Source organism: Diabrotica virgifera, chromosome 8 (genome assembly GCF_917563875.1).
Source record: "Diabrotica virgifera virgifera chromosome 8, PGI_DIABVI_V3a".
NCBI classification, from domain to species: domain Eukaryota; kingdom Metazoa; phylum Arthropoda; class Insecta; order Coleoptera; family Chrysomelidae; genus Diabrotica; species Diabrotica virgifera.
This window is the reverse complement of record NC_065450.1, coordinates 222,527,680-222,550,118: the sequence shown is the minus strand read 5'-3', so window position 1 is coordinate 222,550,118 and position 22,439 is coordinate 222,527,680. Positions and strand designations below refer to the sequence as shown.

The 22,439-nt window shown below is 30.6% G+C and overlaps 1 protein-coding gene across 2 annotated transcripts in view; it reads right to left on the bottom strand.

Annotated features, from left to right (window-relative positions):
- Window positions 1–10,979: 10,979 nt before the first annotated feature.
- The window catches only part of LOC114341849 (G-protein-signaling modulator 2), a 57,132-nt gene continuing 45,672 nt past the window's right edge, over window positions 10,980–22,439 (bottom strand). For both annotated transcript variants that reach the window (XM_028292660.2, XM_028292666.2), the window contains exon 9: window positions 10,980–13,978. In XM_028292660.2, coding sequence (XP_028148461.1) covers window positions 13,894–13,978 — 85 coding nt within the window. In that variant the 3' untranslated portion in view covers window positions 10,980–13,893. The remainder of the gene's footprint in view (window positions 13,979–22,439) is intronic.

The window sequence follows — 22,439 nt, the reverse complement described above, 5'->3', positions numbered from 1 at the left end:
TCCTTCATGTTTCTATTCAAAGCTTTTTCTTGTTACATTTTATCTTTTACTTTTAAATTTTTATTCCAAATGCAGTTCATTAGTTCTTCTCTAATAGGTCTGTAAGTTGTACAATGCAAAATTTGTCTATCAATTTTTAGTCTAACTTAATCTTGGCTTCAAACTTTTTTGCGAAAGATCCATCATTGGTCTGCACTAGCCTGCCAACTCTTTTTTCTGATTCTTCTTAAAGGTATATTAAAACGCTAGTAATTTCGGAAGATACAAGATTTTACTTTTGGCACTAACATCAACAATACGGTTTACAATTATAAATAATATAAAAATTCTATAATATATTCTCTGTAAAATATAATAATTAGTCTTTTTAAAAATATGAATATTTTCTACTAAATTATATAACTAATAATATGTGATCTTGAACTGGGCTCCACACTGAATTTTTAAGGATTTACTGTATTTCCATGCTGTTCTACAAGTATTAATTATCATAATTATTGGTACTAGATACCACAGAAGATCCTGCAATTCTATTTGGTATTGACCATTAAGTTACTAGTACCATTGTTTATCTACACAGTTCTAGTTATACAATGCTAGTACACTTTAGAAGACCAAAAATAAGCATGTTTTCAAGATTTTTTTTCTTAGAACCTTTATTAAGAATGAACATAAAACTTTTTTCATATTAATATCTAACTCTTGGAGAATACAAAAAATATATCTTTTTTCATTTATGCACGTACACTAATATTGTAGAGGGCGCCAAAGTCGAGGCCTCGAAAAAAAGTAGTACTGATTGCGGACAGTTAATCTCAGGATTGGGATCTCTGAAACAAAAAAATCGTACGGCATTTGAAAAAAGAAGGTTTCTTACGTGACAATTTACCACCGTTAGTGAAAAATTCCGCAAAAAAACGATTTTACGAAAATTTGAAAAAATTCGCCCGTTTTTCTTCAGTTTTTCATGGTTAAAAAATATTTATTTTTCAGTTTTTGTTCAAATTGTGGTAAATTGTCAGGTAAGAAACCTTCCTTTTTCAAATGCAGTATGATTTTTTTGTTTCAGATATCCCAATCCTGAGATTAACTGTCCGCCATAATTTTTCGAGGCCTCAACTTTTGCGCCCTCTACAATATTAGTGTAAGTGCATAAATGAAAAAAGATATATGTTTTTGTACTCTCTAAAAGTTAGATATTAATATGTAAAACGTTTTATGTTCATTTTTAATGGAGGTTCCGAGAAAAAAAATGATTATTTTTGGTCTTCTAAAGTGAACTAGTACCTTAAACTTTGTTTCAAGGTGAAATTAAACTAGTCACCCCAAAAGAAGTGTCCAGCGAAATCAAAGCAAACAGCAACCCCAGGAAACCACCTGGGTTTGATTTAATTACTGGGGTAAGCTTAAAACTTAAAACAAACTTAGAAAAGCCATAATAAAGATTCTACTTCCATCACACCTATTTGGGTTTCGAGAAAGTCACTCAATTATCGACCAAGTCTATAGAATAAACGATATAATAGGGAAGTAACTAGAAGAAAAGAAAGTTTGCTCTACTGTCCTCTTCGACTTGGCGCAAGCTTTTGATAAAGTGCGGCATGGAGGAGTTCAATATAAATTAAGCAGGATTTCGCCAAATCTTCTTCAGATTAACTATTTATATGGGAAACAGGCCACAATTAAATTGAAAAAAATTATTTTATTAACGTTTCGACGCCCAAATCGGGTGTCGTTGTCAAAATACAGTAAAACCTGCCATATCCGGATCAATGTGGCGACAGACCGATCCGGATATGAAAAAATCCGGATATCAAGACCACTTCTTCTATAGTCTCTGAAACGTTTTCTCCCTCATACCTTCCAGTAATCAACGCCGTCAATAACTTTCGTCGTTTTATAGATTCTGTGTATATTACATTATTTCGCCATCTTTTAGTTCTTTTGGGTCGGGATGAGAGGGTGCGTTGTCCAACAGCAGGACTGGTTTTCTCGGTAGATTTCGGTAGATCCGGACGGCAGAACCGTCCGGATATGGGGAGGTCCGGATATGACAGGTCCGGATATGGCAGGTTGTACTGTACTACTAAATTAAACAAAAATTTTGTTGCTAAGTAAAATATTCTTCTAATAATTTATTTAATCTGACTCATTTATATCGGCAATTCAGACATATATTTATACATTTTAAAGTAGAAGACTTTAAAATTATATTGTTATTAAAATGATATTGATAACCCGTATAAATAGTTAATCATAAAAATGGCACAAGGAAATAGCTTCAGAACAACTTCTTCTTCAGCCTGTGTTCGTCCACTGCTGGACATATGCCTCTTCCATTTCCTTCCATCGATTTCTACTCTTGGCAATTCTCATCCACTGCTTGCCCGCGACTTGTTTGATATCACCTACCCACCTCTTCTACGGTCTGCCTACTCCCCCTATATAAACTCCTATGCCAAATAACTACACAGAATTTGACACAGAGGTTTTGACAAACTAAGAAAAATCTTAATTGGAATTAAAAGAAATCAATGCAGGTGTACTACAAGGTAGTGTGACAGGACCAGTCCTGTACATATACACTAGTGGTATTCCTTAATTAGATCATAACGCAAAAGTGACCCTTGCTGATGATACTGCCGTGTTGTAGGTGAATATCACAAAGAAGCAACAAGAAAACTACAAACCTCAGTTAACAGACTTATTAGGTAGACTAAATGCTGACGAATTAAATTAAACAAAATGACATTAGCCATTCAGACAAACAACGTCAGTGCACATTAATTTTACAATCAACTAAAACCACACAGTCCTGTTAATGTAAATAATACTGAGATACTAAACTTACGTGCAAAGAAATCGGCCCACTTAAAAATTTAGTCATTTTTGATGTCTAATATTTCCTAAACCTGTTTGCCGATTTAAGTGATTTTTTGAACATGTTATAGCCTGATTCTTTAACATTACCACTGTAATAATATTGTTGTTAAACAGGTAAATTTTCATTGTATACCGGGTGTACCAATAAAACTGTGTTATTTTCTCAAAGTTCGCATCACCCTGTGGAATATTCTAGAATTTATAAAATACTGAAATTAAAACCCAACTATAGCCTCCGGTTTTTTTAACATTCTGTTTTTTGATTCATTCGTTTATGTTGGATAATAAAAAAGTTAGGTACTTTAACAACTAGACATGTTCTTCATCAATACACGGCGTTTCTAAATAAGTGCGACAAACTTTAAGGGATAATTCTGCATGAAAAAATAATGGCAGTTGGTTTTATAAACGTATGTCCGCAAATGTTTCATTTCCGAGATACGGGATGTTGAATTTTTTCTTACAAATTTGGTGGGTTTTAAGACGTAGTTATTGCACATTTTTTGACATACAATATTAAGAATTTAATATTCACCATTAGCGCGCATACGTGTAATATGACCGATCATATTACCCGTATGCACGCTAATGGTGAATATGAAATTCTTAATTTTGTCAAAAAATCAGCAATAACTATCTCTTAAAACCTACCAAATTTCATTTGCATATCTCAACTGGTTTTAAAGCAATAAATAAATCGTCAGATTGTGAGACAAAATTCAACATCCCGTATCTCGAAAACGAAACATTTGCGGACATACTTTTATAAAGCCAACTGTCAATATTTTTTCATGCAGAATTACCCCTTAAAATTTGTCGCACTTATTTAGAAACACCGTGTATTGATGAAGAACATGACTAGTTGTTAAAGTACCTAACTTTTTTATTATCCAACATAAACGAATGAATCAAAAAACAAAATATTAAGAAAACCTGAGGCTATAATTGGATTTTAATTTCAGTATTTTATAAATGCTAGAATATTCCACAGGGTGATGCGAACTTTGAGAAAAAAACAGAGTTTGATTGGTACACCCGGTATACAATAAAAATTTACCTGTTTAGTAACAATATTATTACAGTGGTAATGTTAGAGAATCAGGCTATAACATGTTCAGAAAATCACTTAAATCGGCCAACAGGTTTAGGAAATATGAGACATCAAAAATGACCAAATTTTTAAGTGGGCCGATTTCTATGCACGTAAGTTTATCCAACATATTTGGGTATTAGACACTAGGCCTCGTTGAAGGGCCCATGTTAACAAGAAAAAAAGACTAGGTAAATTTACCGAGGTAATATATGTCAACTGTCAAAGGTTACCATCATATAAAACTACAAATTTTCGCCCAACAATTAAAATATTTTACAGCATCAATAAAGTTGGCATCTAGTTCCAATTCAAAGCATATTTTGGTGAAATTGTTATAAATAATGGACTATCCGTTAAATTAATAACTATATTAGGTCATTCAATAAGTTTGTTGTTCGATAAAAGATGGCGATATAACTGTCGTCGTTTAAATCTTTAAATATGCTACCTACACTTGAATCCACGATTCTTTACCCGTGCGTTATTAATACCTGGCGAGATTAAACACATACTTTTTATCTAGCACCATTCTAAACTAATGACTAACCAGCTACCGCCTGTTATTAAGTAAAAACACATGTTCTTTTTATGAACCCTCTAGACTCTCTCACCAGGGTCACAAATTTTTCATTTATTATAAATTAACAAATGAATATAGTTTCTGTCCTTGTGGAATCGGTACTCACGTCTTTGTCGTCAATTAGCGTCTCTTTGCAAAGACAATGACGTCGACTTTGCAAAGCAACAAGACACTTACTCAACATACACACTACACATGACACTAATACTCATGGCTGAATGATATAAAGTCCATGCCATTATAAAAAAATAAAAGAAAAAAAAAACTCTAGACTCAGTAAATTGAAAAGAGATAGATACAAAAAAGACGTTTGGGGATGTTTTCAGATTTTGAGTACAATTTGTGACGTTTCTGGTTTGTTTACTTTTGTGGCTGTCAGTCTGTTGAATTTTATCGAATGTTTGCATTTTGAAGTTTTTTATAGTACACAAACAGTTTTTTTCACAACTAATTTTATATTGGAGTTTGAAATTTTATGGTAAGTGCACTTACAACATTTGTTACATTTATTTTACAGCATACAAAACTAACCTCATTCACACAGTTAAGGAAGTGTTTAAGTTTCCGCCAAAGTGAATAAAATGACAAAAAGAAAATATGTTATTGAATTTTTTTACAAATTGTTTATTTATTTATTAATCAATGATATTAAAAGAATTTATTAAGCTACTTCAAATGTAGCTGTAATTATGCACCAAAATTTTAAAACAAAACCTACATTTGACATTCTATTTATTGATAACGTCAAATTTTATACTATATAACTCGTGATCAGAGCAGTAGCCACTTTCTGTCACTTGCTGTTGCGTTTAGTAAATTTCCGACTTATTTCGTATGCTTTAAATGATGACGCACGGGTAAAGACTCATGGACTCGACTGCACTAATGGTAACATTTATCATTATAATCTTTTAAACTAGCTGGATGTAAAAATTCGCGAAAAAGAACTGTTTTATAGAAGAAAAAAATAGTTTTCATCATGGCAACATAATCTTTAAAGTTGTTCTGAAGCTATTTCCTTGTGGCATTTTTATGATTAATTATTTATATGGGAAATAAGCCACAATTAAAATGAAAAAAATAATTTTATTAACGTTTCGACGCCCAAATCGGGTGCCGTTGTCAAAATACAAAATATTACTAAAATAAACAAAAGTGTTGTTGCTAAGCAAAAAAATTCTTCTAATAATTTATTTAATCTCACTCATTTATATTGGCAATTCAGACATATATTATACATTTTAAAGTAGAAGACTTTAAAATGATATTGCCAATATTTATGAGTTGCGTTCCTGGGACGACTTACTGAAAGATAGTTCATTCGATTACATGAAATTAACCACAACTCAAGAATATCCGTCATAAAAAATTATAGCATGTGATATGTCTTTAAAAAGACAACCAAATGCAACGACAGTAAAATTCTCGAGTTAGAGATTTCATAGTAAATCACAAGGGAAAACCAGGAAAAACCCTGTGATACTATCCCGACATCGTAAGTATTTGGTCTTACATTAATTTACTCTCAAAAAATAATACCAAATTCTGACTTGTAACATGTTTAAATTATAAATAATATTAATAATACTAGATATATAAGTAATACTAAAATATAAAATATGTACTAGCTCGATATTATTGACTTACTAATCTTGGTATTTTCTTTCTATTGACTTCCTCTTTCAGTATGGGTAACCACATCCTACTGCATTCTACCGAGGAATTTGCGACACAATTGGTTTCATTTAGCATCATTAGAGTTAAAGTTTTAAAAATTTTATAAATCATCATTAAACTCAATTACAAGTCAAATCACAACATCAACGTTAAAAAGGGAATCATTAAATCCTTATATGATAGAGCCAAAATTACTTGTTCTAACGAAAATTCCTTTTTAGCAGAAAAACAATTGTTAACATCTGTTTTATTAAAAAATGATTATCCTTTATCGTTTATAAATAAGGAATTGTCAAGATTGGATCGAATGGAACAGAACAACTTAGAACGGGATCCTACAACATTCACCAGAAATAATACGAGGAAAATATCAATACCATATATAAAAGGACTATCCGAGAAACTTAAAACAATAGGAAATAAATTCAACATTTCAACAACATTCAAAACAACAAACACATTGAGATCTATTCTATCTAAAACTAAACCTAACAATGATCAAGAAAGAACAAAGAATTGCATTTATAAAATACCTTGTGAATGCGAACAATTTTATTTAGGTGAGACATCAAGACCATTAGACGTTAGAATAAGTGAACATCAATCTTATATTAAAAATAGAGAATTTGAGAGATCTCAAATATGTCAACACGCATGGGATAATGAACATAGAGTTCAGTGGAGAGATTCAAGTATAGTCCTGAAAGAATCAGATAGTAAAAAGAGAAAAATCAAAGAAGCGGCTCTAATGATGCTAAATGAAACCAATTGTGTCGCAAATTCCTCGGTAGAATGCAGTAGGATGTGGTTACCCATACTGAAAGAGGAAGTCAATAGAAAGAAAATACCAAGATTAGTAAGTCAATAATATCGAGCTAGTACATATTTTATATTTTAGTATTACTTATATATCTAGTATTATTAATATTATTTATAATTTAAACATGTTACAAGTCAGAATTTGGTATTATTTTTTGAGAGTAAATTAATGTAAGACCAAATACTTACGATGTCGGGATAGTATCACAGGGTTTTTTTCCTGGTTTTCCCTTGTGATTTACTATGAAATCTCTAACTCGAGAATTTTACTGTCGTTGCATTTGGTTGTCTTTTTAAAGACATATCACATGCTATAATTTTTTATGACGGATATTCTTGAGTTGTGGTTAATTTCATGTAATCGAATGAACTATCTTTCAGTAAGTCGTCCCAGGAACGCAACTCATAAATATTGGCAATATCATTTTAAAGTCTTCTACTTTAAAATGTATAATATATGTCTGAATTGCCAATATAAATGAGTGAGATTAAATAAATTATTAGAAGAATTTTTTTGCTTAGCAACAACACTTTTGTTTATTTTAGTAATATTTTGTATTTTGACAACGGCACCCGATTTGGGCGTCGAAACGTTAATAAAATTATTTTTTTCATTTTAATTGTGGCTTATTTCCCATATAAATAATTAATAATCTTTAAAAGATCAAAAAAAATTATCGCCAATATCAGTGAATTAAAATTGGAATTGTGAAAACAGCACCCCCATTTGCCAGAATTAGCACCAGAATGAAGAACAATCAGCTGCTGAAGCGTATTTTAATAGTCTTCTGACTTGAGGGAGTGAATTCATAAATCAGAAAATTGCTGGAACAAATGTATAGTTGAGTGAGATTATTTTGAATAAAAAAATGTATTTCAAATTATAAAATCGTGTTTTTCTTATCGAACGGCAAACTTATGCCTGGTTGCACCAACAAATCTTAAGCTCAAGCTTAGCCCACCTCAGCTTATAGATAGGGCCGATATTATTATTTTTACTGAGACGAAGTTTAAGATTCAATCCACGTGGCAAGCTGAAAATTGATCTATTATAGGACTCAATGATGCAACGCGTATGTTTCGTAAGCTGGGCTTAAGGCACATCTTAAGCTTAAGATCTGTTGGTGCAACCAAGCATAAATTGAATAATCTACTGTATCTGTTTAATTCAAGATTTTTAATATATATATGAAAATAACAATGTAATCTCTACAATGTCCTGAATAGTTTTAACAATTTTCTAGAACTATTAGTTTTGTGAATGCAAACACGTTCAGGGTTTTAGTTATACTCCTATAAGTAATGTTTAAACAGTCTCGAAATTTTAGCTGGTTTATTTAAGGGAAAAGGGGCAAAGTGTCGCCTGTCAAAATTTTCAATGTGTTTTAAATGTATTCATTTTTTTCGAATCCTGAGAAAACTAATGCGTATAGTATTTTTAAAAAATTTAAACGCAGAATGAAAGATTACATTATTACTGAGGGCCGAAAGTCCCCGAAAACTTCTATGCTGTTTATTTAGATAAGTTACAGGGGTGAAAATACAAGAGAAAATTTAGTGTGATTTTTAATTGCAAATATTTCATTCAAAAGAAACTTTTTATTTATGCTAAGGCACTTTCGACCCTCGGTAATAACGTAATCTTTCATTCTGAGTTTAAATTTTTCAAAAATACTTATTATTCTTCTCAAGAATCCGAAAAAAAATGAATACATTTAAAACACAATGAAATTTTGACAAGCTACATTTTGCGCCTTTCCCCTTTAAGTCTGAGGACGTCTGCCAGTGCTTACTTTGTTGTCCCAATCTCTTGAAAATGTTATTTTGTAAGGCAGATTTAATTAATCAATTTCAATTATACGGAACATTGAACAGATTATGTATAAATATTTGGGCAGTATCATTATAGACGATATAAATCTGTAAGAAAGATAACATTATCTTATTTGTTAGTTTTTAAGTAAATTGTGTAAATTAGGATGAATCAAATAAAAAACAAATTTTATAACTCGGTATCACTACTTTAACATATCCAATCTGATTTCTGCAGATCTGGCTAATTTTCTGACCAATTGTCCAAAATACGGAGCTCATATTGACCTAAATTGTAGAAATTTCTCGATGCGTTATATTAGATGTGCGTTAATTGACATTAGAGACACAGTAACAACCTCTTAAGAATGAATAAGCTGTGATCACTTTTGGCCTTTGTGCCTCATTCTTCTCTAAATTCAATATAATTAAAAAACACTAAAATAATAATAGCCTCAATTTAATTATATCATAATTCCTCACATACTTTCCTATCCAAACAATATGGCAACACTGTACAGCAAAAATGACACCGTCAAATGTCAAAAGGGATGACGTACAACGAGTTAGTTTAGTATCAAAAAAGCTAATATTCTTTTTTCTATACGATAACAATTTTTTTGCATCAAAAGTCCGCTTTAGATTTGATTCATCCTGAAAGCGTGTTAAAAATCATAAATTTAATATAATATTAATTTCGTTATATACTTTTGTACTACAAGTCAAAAAAATTAAACCTAAAAATAATATATAAAATAAATCTTACTAAAAATGTTCGAGAGAGCGTTTTAACTAATTCTAGATTATATATTGCATTTAAGGACCTATTTCATAATTAAAGAGTGTCTTATAAATCGCGTTTAAAGCATTACAATGTTAAATATCAACCAAAGTCTGTTTTTGTAAGAACTGACAGTTGACAGCCTAAACTAGACATACCTACAAGAAATAATACTTCATAAAAGATGCGCCAAGGTGAATAATTTAGACGAAAAATATCAAATGTGTTTCTAATAGGACTTTTCAACAACAGTCATTTGTTTCGACCTTCTGTCGTATGTTGTATAATATGTGTATTGTGACATAATTATGTCACTGACTGTTTTCAGCTCCCGGCCTAACAGACCCAAGTTGTTTACTAAGTAACCTTTTTTATGATTTATAATGTTCTATTACTTCTCGACTTTTGGAGTAAATTCTTTTTTGAAGTTATACTTCTTTAGGCGCGATTGAGATTGAGGGTGATTATTTATTATTAATCTGCGCGCATGCGCACACCGACAGTATGGTATTAGTCGTTATACGGGCTCTGATTGGCAATATGGAGGTAAACAAATGTATAATATATTAGTTTTATTGTTGTGAGGACAAAAACAAAAAAGTTTATAATTGTAGTGACTTTTTAAATAGTTTTTAAAAGCAACAGGTACGTAATAATTGTAAATATTTCAGTATCCTAATAAAAAATTTCATAGGTACCTATGTTAAGTTTTGAACCTACCAAAATACATAGTATAATACTTTTACTTACATAATTTGATTACCATCAAAATTTCTATAAATTATTCACCTAATATATTGTTTTCTTACTCTATGTTTTGTTGTATTTTTTCAATTCTAAATCATTTCAATTCAAAATCAAAATAATTTGATTTAATTCAAAACTGTCAAAAGTTTAATCCGTTTAGTTAGTCGATCTTCGCACATAATGACGCACTGTCTCCGTGGCGAAGCGTTTAAGGCGAATGAACCCCAATACCAACCGCGCTGATAAGCGGGTTCGAACCCCAATAGAAACTTTTATTTTTTTATACATTTTATGATTGTAAGTATATTTATTATATAATTTTATTTTCAGAAAATACGTATTTAGTTAAAACCTTTTTCGACAATTATTGTTCAGAAATCATTTCTGGCATTTTTTAATGTGTTTGTGTGTGTTTTATTATTTTATTATTTTAATTTTTGGCACTGTTTTAATTAAAATGTTTGAGAAGTAGTAAGTATAAATTAGTTTAATATTTAAATAAAATATAAATAAAAGTATATTCATTTCGTTTAAATCATATAATAGAAGTATAACTTCTTACGTGCGTACAAAGTACACACACATTCTTCTTTTTATTAACATCCAATGTTTATTGCAATCTGTCTCATTACAAACAATAAGCAATATGCATAAGTAATGTAAAATAACATAGAGGGAAGCCGCCCAGTGGCGAGCACCCTGTAAGAGTTTCTTGTTTCTTGTAAATACTATTCGAGATGTTATTTATTTCTAGAACATTGAATGTTGTATAAATAGTAGGTTTTTGTAATTAGCAGGACAGTTGTGAATTTGAAAACGTCGGTGTACTTTGATATGTAACGGGCGCGGTATATTTTTGAAATTGTAATTATGTAGATAAATTATTAGATCTAGTGTAATAAATAAATTAGATATCGTAATTTGTAAAATAAAGGATATAAATTCAGTGTTTTTCATTTGTTTAGTTGTAAGTTATTAAAAACAAATAAAGTCAACTAAAATTAAACATTAGTGCCTAAAAGATCATAGAAAAGTCAATTTTGCAACAATATATTAATATTATACACAGATTATACAACATATGACAAAAGCTCGAAACAAATGACAATCGATGAAAAGCCCTATAGGACTTTTCATCTGTTTCGGGCACTTGACATGTGTCATATAATACGTTCATGTGAGACATGATAAGTGCCCAAAACAAATGAGAAGCGATGAAAAGCTCTATGTAGACGGAAGGAAATAGATCACTTCCTTTCCAATTTTTTTGAATTATATGGGTGTTTTTGATTTATAAGACCTTCAATAAAAAATTAAAAAACTTTTCCTAAAGAAAATAAATCTCTATAAAAAATTAATATTAGTATACACATTTTATCTTGAAAATGCTCTTTCTGCCAAAATAGTAAACAATTTCGTTTATAAAAAAATTATAGATCTCCTAATAGTGCTTTTCAACGCTTTTCGTTTTTTTAGGGCTACTGTCATATGTCCTATATTACAATTATACACAGATTATACGACATATGACAGAAGTCCGAAACAAATGAGAAGCGTTGAAAAGCCCTATTTATTAGCCCGTTAACTACATTTTTTTGCATTAAAACGCCATCTTTATAATACTATACATTACAGTCATAGAGGTATACAGAGAGAGTCTGTAATTTGGAATAAATTCAATAATTAAAATACTAATTGTTTTTTTGAAAAATGCTCAGACCCGTCGATTAGTATTTCAAATTGTCATTTTTGACATACAATAATAATGTATACAGGGTGTCCCAATTTAGAGATATGATATAGGGTGTGTAAAGTTATACACAACTGTAAAATTTCAAATTTTTATTCCCTACCATTTACAAGATAATAAAAAATATCAAAGTTATGAAAAACAAGTAATCGAATAATTGAATTTAATTATTTCAATTAAGCAAATGCTCATAACGTTGCCATTGACAATTTGACAATAATTGAGGGCAACATTATGAATATTTGCTTAATTGAAATAATTAAATTCAATTATTATTTGATTACTTGTTTTTCATAACTTTGTTATTTTTTATTATCTTGTAAATGGTAGCAAATAAAAATTTGAAATTTTACAGTTGTGTATAACTTTACACACCGCATCAAAATAGCTATCAAAATGACAGTGTTGCCATTTAAGAAAATCAACGATGACGTTATATCTCTAAATTGGGACGTATACATTATTATTGTATGTCAACAAGGATTACTTGAAATACTAATCGACGGGTCTCAGCATTTTTCAAAAAAACAATTAGTATTTAAACTACTGAATTTATTCCAAATTACAGACATAACTTTGTCATTTAAGAAAATTAACGATGAGTCATATCTCTAAATTGGGACACCCTGTATACATTATTATTGTATGTCAAAAAGGACAATTTGAAATACTACTCAACGGGTCTGAGCATTTTTCAAAAAAACAATTAGTGTTTGAGATATTGAATTTTTTCCAAATTACAGACTCACTCTGTATAAGTCTACGATTAGAGTATAGTATTGACATATGACACTTGGGACATACAAAATTTATAACCTCACTTTTTGCTGTATTTTCGTTAAAGAAAATTATATATTTAGAAATAAATAAAGTAGTATACACAGCTAAAATCAAAAATTATAAAATAAACTTTAGGAATTTCACGTGAAATTGTAATCTATCAGAACTGACTTCATATACACTTCGTCTTATTGTAGCACATGTTTCGGATGCTGGCGACCATTATGGCAATCTATATTTGCACAATGCTGCGCTGATAAGATTTGTGGTTGTTGTGTGGAACCACGTACATAGATTTTTCAGCCAGGAAATCCTCCGCCTTCCTGGTCATCGTTTTCCTTATGCCTCCTCTACATCGGCATATGTATCATCACAAGCTGACCACACATCTGTAGGTCGTTTAGTCTGTTCGTACTGAAATCCTTTGATCTCTGCTAGAAAAACCGACAACAAATGGATGCATTGCTGATGCTTCAGCCGACGTGATACACCAACCACAGACGACCAAATTACTCCATCTACACATCTGCGGATCCATACTAGATGTCGTCCGCAGGCGCAGACGCGTCTGCCGATGTGTAAAGGAGGCTTTAACTTATACATCTACACTTAAATATTAAAAAATATAGACTGAAAAACGATGTCAAAAGCAGAGATGAATATTTTGAACACGTTGCTGAACAGGATTTATAGAAATGAAATTTTGTCTCTCTTTACCTTTAGTTCGAAGTATTTTATGACAATAGTCGTTTTATAAAACATTTTGGCACTTTAAAAAGAAAAAACTGTATCAAATTTTAACTATATCGAGCATTTCCAAGATTCAAATGATTAAATCTCTTTAGAACCGGAATGTTTCCTTAAAATCTAGTGAAAACTTTTTATATCAGTCCAGAAAATTCTATATTCTTCTCCTATAAGTAGAAATTTGAATTATTGAAAAAACTAGCTAAAACCACCGATCTTCCGCATTACTTTTTCTTTTTCCCGGAAGAACTTCTTACGTTGTTATTTACGTTATCTGGAGGTGGATGGGGGACACTACCATTTGCCATTCTGAAAATTATATACTATCAATAAATCTTGTAGTAAATATTGTAACATTTGTTAAAAGTCAGATATAGTCTAGAGAAGTAAGATTTTTCCCGTGACATTACCCCCTCCAGGCCTAAACCAATTTTTTTGAGTAGTATGGACATCTATAATAATAATCTATATGTTTCCTGCAGCCGATTTTGATGATATACATAGTTATAAACAAATAAAGATCAAAAAACGGTAAATTTTCGCTTTTTTCGTCTATCACTAAAAAGTGAAGCATTCTAAACAAATTTGAGAATAAAAAACTCATAAACCATATAAAAAAACTTCAATATGGCGTTCGCTGAATATGTTTATCCTTATATAAATGTTCATAACTTATGTAAAAATTAAGTTAGAACCTTCGTATTACACGGAATGCTGAGACTTCTTATGGTTAAATTATATTTTAAATTTCAAAGGAATTGGTCAAATAGTTTAAAAGTTATTTAATTTGTTTATCCCAAATTCATTTTTTTTGCAACACTATAAGTCAGAAACTTATGAGGTTACAGTAATACTTCGGACAGTTTATGAAAGAACATTTATCATTTCATTTAATTCATTTAATGACATTCATCATTTAATTAAAAAAAAATGACAAAAAATAATTTTAAGGAGTGCAAAATTATTTTGCAAAAACATGTCGATTTTTTGCTTACTTATAAACAATTAGAATAACTTTTTAACCGTTACCCGTAGAAAAATGATTTTTTCGTATTTAGAAAGACTGAATTTTTATACACATTTAGAAAGAAAAACAATTTTCCTAGGACAATTAGGGACGAAGTTAGCCCCCCTTTTTTAATTCATATGTTCTTGCAAAATAATTTGGCAATATTAACTAATAATAATATAGTAACTTCATCATAGCTTCATCATGACTTTCTGACTTTAGTGTTGTTCTGAAGCTATTTTCTTGTGGCATTTTTATAATCAAGTATATTTAAATGGGAAATAAGCCACAATTTTACCTAAAAATGATTTTATTAACGTTTCGACGCCCAAGTCGGGTGTCGTTACAATTTTATATAGGTGAAACGTCAAGACCAATAGACGTTAGAGTAAATGAACATCAGTCTTATATAAAAAATAGAGAATTTGATAGATCTCAAATATGTCAACACGCATGGGATAATGAACATAGAGTTCAGTGGAGAGATTCAAGTATAGTCCTAAAAGAAGCAGATAGTAAAAAGAGAAAAATCAAAGAAGCGGCTCTAATTATGCTAAATGAAACCAATTGTGTCGCAAATTCCTCGGTAGAATGCAGTAGGATGTGGTTACCCATATTAAAGGAGGAAGTCCATAGAAAGAAAATACCACAATTAGTAAATGAGTAACATATCGAGTTAATACATATTTAGTATTTTAGTATTATTTAAAATTTAAAATATCAAGTCAGAATTTGGTATTAGTTTTGAGAGTAAACTAAATGTAAACCCAAATACTTACGATGTCGGGATAGTATCACGAGGTTTTTCCTGGTTTTCCCTCGTGATTTACTATGGAATCTCTAACGCGAGAATTTCAGTGCCACTGTTGTATTTGGTTGTCTTTTTAAAGACAGATTACATGCTATGATTTTTTGTGGCGGATATTCTTGAGTTGGGATTGATTTCATGTAATCGAATGAACTATCTTTTAGTAAAGTCGTCCCAGGAACGCAACTCATCAATATTGGCAATATCATTTTAAAGTCGTCTACTTTAAAATGTATAATACGTGTCTGAATTGCCGATATAAATGAGTCAGATTAAATAAATTATTAGAAGAATTTTTTACTAAGCAACAACATTTTTATTTATTTAGTATTATTTTGTATTTTGACAACGACACCCGACTTGGGCGTCGAAACGTTAATAAAATCATTTTTAGGTAAAATTGTGGCTTATTTCCCATTTAAATATATCTGACTTTAGTGTTGCAAAAAAAATAATTTGGGATAAACAAATTAAATACCTTTTAAACTATTTGACCCATTGCTTTGAAATTTAGGTTTAAGTATGGTTTAAGTACCACAAGTCTCAGCATTCCGTGTAATAAGAAGGTTCTAACTTAATTTTTACATAAGTTATGAATATTTATAAAAACTCAAAATTTATAATTTATTTTGCAATTTTCTAAGCAACCAATAAGGATAGAAATATTCAGCGAACGCCATATTGAAGTTTTTTATACGATTTAAGAGTTTCTTACTCTCAAATTTGTTTAAAATGCTTAACTTTTTGGTAATAATCAACTATTTTTAATGGGAAATAAGCCACAATTTTACCAAAAAATGATTTTATTAACGTTTCGAAGCCCAAATCGGGTTTCGTTGTCAAAATACAAAATACTACTAAATATAAAAAAACTTCGAAAAGGCTTCGAAACGTTAATAAAATCATTTTTTTGGTAAAATTGTGGCTTATTTCCCATTAAAAATAGTTGATTATAAAAATGCCACAAGGAAATAGCTTCAGAATAACATTTTTGGTAATAGACGAAAAAAGCGAACATTTTTAGTATCGGTTATCGCACTTTTATTCTGAGGTTGAATAGGGACTAACTTCTGATCCGTTGAGGAGAGCGAACTTCCTAACGCTAATGTGCAGGCAATGTACACAGCTGACGCCGAACGTAAAAGGAAAAACAGTGAGTCCTTATCTCACTTTAAAAGAAAAAAGGGATAATCTGATTTACCTTTGATCATCCATTCTACCCGACTGGAATCTCATAATCGGCGAGAAAAAATCCAGCTTATCTCATGCTCCATGGAAAATTTTAGAGCTAATAAACATCCCGCATAAAATAATTTCCATTATAAAGTCACTGTACACTGAAGTGAAATGTAGCGTGACACACGATGAGATCAACAGTGACGAATTTGACGTATTTACTGGAGTCAGACAGGGGAGCGTTCTTTCTACGTTTCTTTTTAACATAGCTATAGACTATGTTCTCTTCAAACTAAACTCCGACACAAGAGAGATACAATGGACGTTAACCACACGCCGACGATATTTACCCATTAGGACAAAGGTTTCAAGATGTGGCTGACCAATTGAAAACACCTTTCACCGAAGCCAATAAAATAGGTTTGAAAATCAATATTAGTAAAACCAAATTCATGAGAATAAATGCAAGGAACAATACGCTATTTACTATCGAAAACATGCAGATTGAAAATGTGGAAAACTTCACGTATTTTGGAGGTTTCATAACAGAAAACGGAGGTAGAGAAAACGATATTCGTATGAGGATACGAAAAGCTCAGCAAGCATTCAGCACTCAACCCTCTTTGTAGGCCTGACGAATATACTACAAGGACAAAGATCCGAATATTCCAATCAAATGTAATGTCTGTTCTACTCTACGGATGTGAAACCTGGAAAGTTACAAAAACCCTAACAGATAAACTGCATGTCTTTGTCAACAAATGTCTACGAAGAATTGTTCGTATTTTCTGGCCAAACATCATCAGAAACGAAGATCTACTACACCTGACCCAACAAAAGAGGGTAGAAAATTAAATAGAGTCCAGAAAGTCGGATTTGGATCGGTCACACGCTCTGAAAGAATAGTTCCAGTATTGCAAAGACTGCCCTAGAGTGGAATCCCCAAGGAAAAAGAAAAAGAGGTCGTCCTGCACAAACTTGGAGAAGATCCACCATGGACGCGATAAGAGGTCAAGGAAAGTCTTGGAATGAGATGAAGGCCTTAGCGCAAAATAGAACCCGATGGCGCGTTTTTACTAAAGCTCTATGCTCCAGTTAGGAGTTCAAGAACATTAACACTGTTCTAATAAACCAAATATAAAAGTTATACTAAAAATAAATCAGGCATAGGCAAAATCACTACCAATAAACATGGAATAACTTAAGTAAAGGTTATACTTGATATAAGATTGTACTCCAAGCTTATGCCGATCCACACCCTTGTTTAAGTCTGGTATAACCTATTTTATGACTGTCAAAGTCATCAGAGACAAAATATATTATTTTTGATTTGTTTTGTGAGTAGGTATATAATAAAAAAATGTATTTAAGAGGTATTGCGGCTGTCGAAGAAGTTGATAATTTAGTTAACATGATGGAAAATACACAAAAAAGGAAAACTTTCAAAGAATGAATAAATTCTTTTTCGAAATACTTACACTGATAAAGAATTCAGAATAAAAATCCGGATTTGTAAAGATGATGTAAGGTTTTTAGAAAACTTAATAGGTGATTCACTTATTGTGAACAAGCGAGCATGAGGCTTATCCTCCACTATACAAGAAAAATAAGGTCTTTATTTTCTATGATATGTAGAAAATCTCCCACAATATTCTTCAAAATATGCTGAAATTAACATATTTATATTGCATTTATAAGGTTCTCTTTTATTTGAAGCCATTTTATGAAATACTCAAACTCGACAAACAAGATAAGAAATAATAACGATGTATTAAAATATAGCAGAAAATCGAGAGGCTATAGCCCATCAAAAACTTGTGAAATAAAATTTTATGTTGAAAATCTACAGTGTTTTGAGTTTATACGATTCATAAATAGTCCAGAAAGGCACTGCGCATCCGCTAGGAAAAATATTCTAATTCGGATTTTTTGCTCAATCTTACTCAAAAAGGACTCCTTTTAACAAATTTGCATGTTGCCAGGACCAAAAGGTGGTCAAAAATTTTTTAAACGTTTTTTTTTTTGTTTTTTCCTAAAATTATTTTTTTCGCATGGAAAAAAGTTTTTTTTAGGTTTTTTGGATCATTACAAACAGAAAAGGTCTTTAGTGACTTTTCTCTAAAAATGATAGTTTTTGACATATAAGCGATTAAAAATTGAAAAATTGCGAAATCGGCCATTTTTAACCCTCAAAAACTATGTGAAAAACTGAAAATTTGAATGTTGCCAAGGCAGGTAGATATTTTTCAAACATCGATTGATGAAATCCCGAAGAGTTTTTTGCAATACAATATTCAAAACTCTTTTGTTTTTTAATTGCTAATCAAGCGTGCGCGACACTATTTTCCACCGACAGTATGGTGCAAATGAAAGGAATAAATTCGTTATTTCGTAAACCGGCGAGATTAAGGAAAAATCCCGAAACAGGTCGATTTTTATTTTTAAGGTATGATATTGTGGCATATATGGTATACTAGTGACGTCATCCGTCTGGGCGTGATGACGTAATCGATGATTTTTTTAAATGAGAATAGGGGTCGTGTGGTAGCTCATTTGAAAGGCTCTTCAATTCTCTATTCAGTAATGTAAACATTTACATAATTATTTATACAGTGTGTCCTTCTACTTTTGTTTTTGTCAAATAATTTAATTTAATAAAAAATTTTTGGACACACTGTATAAATAATTATATAAATGTTTATATTACTGAATAGAGAATTAAAGAACCTTTCAAATGAGCTAGCACACGACCCCTATTCTCATTTAAAAAAATCATCGATTACGTCATCACGTCCAGATGGATGACGTCACTAGTATACCATATATGCCACAATATCATAACTTAAAAATAAAAATCGACCTGTTTCGGGATTTTTTCTTAAAGTCGCCAGTATATGAAATAACGAATTTATTCCTTTCATTTGCACCATACTGTCGGTGGAAAATAGTGCCGCGCACGCTTGAATAGCAATTAAAAAACAAAGGAGTTTTGAATATTGTATTGCAAAAAACTCTTCGGGATTTCATCAATCGATGTTTAAAGAATATGTACCTATCTTGGCAACATTCAAATTTTCAGTTTTTCACATAGTTTTTGAGGGTTAAAAATGGCCGATTTCGCAATTTTTTAATTTTTAATCTCTTATATGTCAAAAACTATCATTTTTAGAGAAAAGTCACTAAAGACCTTTTCTGTTTGGAATGGTCCAAAAACCTAAAAAAACTTTTTTCCATGTAAAAAAAATAATTTTAGAAAAAAAAAAACAAAAAAAAACACGTTTAAAAAATTTTTGACCACCTTTTGGTCCTGGCAACATGCAAAATTGTTAAAAGGAGTCCTTTTTGGGTAAGATTGTGCAAAAAATCCGAATTAGAATATTTTTCCTAGCGGATGCGCAGTGGCTTTCTGAACTAAAAGGAAAAGCAACTGCGGGAGGCTCCAGTTCATCAAGAAATAATGACGGAATGTGGTTTGTCAGTTGTAAAGAGAAGTCAAAATTGACATACTTCACCCAATATATCGTTGTTTTATGTATTTGTGCAGAAGATTGCGATATTGCCAAACTATTATTTCGGAATAAAGTGGGAATACTTATAACTAACTTATATCGAGTTTATTGGTAACAAATTATTTTCGTATTATATCTACCTAATACTTAGAATAACAAACTATTCTAGAAATAATAACACGATCGAAGAACAATCAGACCCCAAAAAAATAAAGAAAGGATAAAAATTTAGGAATAGGTAGTTGAAATTGTCTATTATTATATAAGAAAAAGTTTACAATTCTACATCCCCTCCATTTTACAAAAATGAAGGGGAATACCCCCCTCTCGAAGATGAAAAAAATGCATTCAAAATAAGACCGGAATTGGATAAAATGACTAATTCTAAACAACTTTTCTTCTATAGAGTTTTTTCACAAGTCAATACTTTTCGAATTATTTGCGACTGAATATGTTCATGTTTAACAAAATAAAACATGTTTTTGGACGGTTTTTCGGAGATAACTCAAAAAGTAAGTATTTTAGCGAAAAAAATATTCTTAGCAAAAATATAGACCATAAAAAATTGAAAAAAATGGTGTATACATGAGGCCTGTAGACCCAGTAGAAGTAGAGTTGCAGCTAATGAAAAGTAGGTTCTTCTTAGTTAAATTCCAAATCAAATATTTCAGTGAAATAACCCAAATACGGAGCACTTTTAGGGGAAAATTCATTTTAACTTTTTTAGTGTTTAAAAAAAGGTTTATTTTTGTTTTTTTTTTAAAAACTTGTATTATTAAAAGTAAGTGAATTACGCTCAAAATATTGTTGGTCCCTTTTATTTTTTGGTAAAAAAATCGCAAAAATCACGCCCTAATTAGAATCACATATACATTTTAACATTACCACTTCACAAGTTACTTTGTCTATGTATTATTTATATGATCTGTAAGTTTCATTGGTTCCAAGTGCTTCGTTTTGAAAAAGCTGTAGTTAAAATGGCTTGAACGAGTAACTAATCACGAGTTTAGGCAAATTTTGAACAGCCATAGCATAACCAATTTTTTTCTAACAAGAAAACAAAAAATCAAAATTATTCAGAAAAGCAAAACGTACAGTTTATTACTATTTGAGATTTTTGGTATTCCTAATTGTTTTTAAGTTCATTCCATAAACAATTACGATTTTTTTCAAATTTAAAAAAAATGTTTTATTTAAATCCAATTTTTTTCAAAACTGAGCACTTTGAAACAATGAAACTTATAGATAATATAAACAATATACAGTACGTAAATTGTTCAGCTGGACATAGGGAACATACATTGTACATATTTAGATACATAAATACATACATTGTATTATATTGAGACAATTGTGGCAACTAAGCTCTCTCGATAACACGATGGTTGTTAGCATTAAGGGGCAATAACCTCAAAATTGACAACTCTGACACAAATAAACGTCAAAATATTACAATGTAGTAGCTAAATATTTTTGGCCTAAGGGAATGGGAAAACTGTTTAGTTTTGAAATTAGTTTTTAAAAATAAATATTTTAAAAATTAAAGTAAACTTATTAACTCATTAATCATAAACTTTGTTTTCGATTTAATTATGGACAGCCTTGCTTCAAAATTCACACATTCTATTCGTTCTAACAGCTCTATTACACCAATAATTCGTACTCGAACAGACGCTTCAACTAACACAGGTTACCGCAGTTGCCACAATTCTCTCAATGTATAATCCCTATGTCCAGCCGAACGATTTACGTACTGTATAAGTAAAGTACATAACTTGTAAAGCGGTAACGATTAATTTTATTTGAGAAGCTAATTAAGGGGTGATTTTCGCCATTTTTTTACCAAAAAATAAAATGGACCAACAATATTTTGAGCGTAACTCACTTATTTTTAATGTTAGAAGTTTTTTTAAAAAACAACAATAAACCTTTTTTTAAACACTTCAAAAAAGTTGTAATGAATTTTCCCCGAAAAGTGCTCCGTTTTTTAATTATTTCACATTGAAATATTCGATTTTTAATTTGACGAAGAAGAACCTACATTTCATTAGCTGCAACTCTGCTTCTACTGGGTCTGCAGACCACACGCATACACCATTTTTTTCAATTTTTTATAAGCTATGTTTTTACTAAGAATATTTTTTTTGCTAAAATACTTGCTTTTTGAGTTATCTCCGAAAAACCGTCCAAAAACATTTTTTTTTCGGTTAAAAATGAGAAAACATTCACTCGCAAATAACTCGAAAAGTATTGACTTAGTAAAAAACT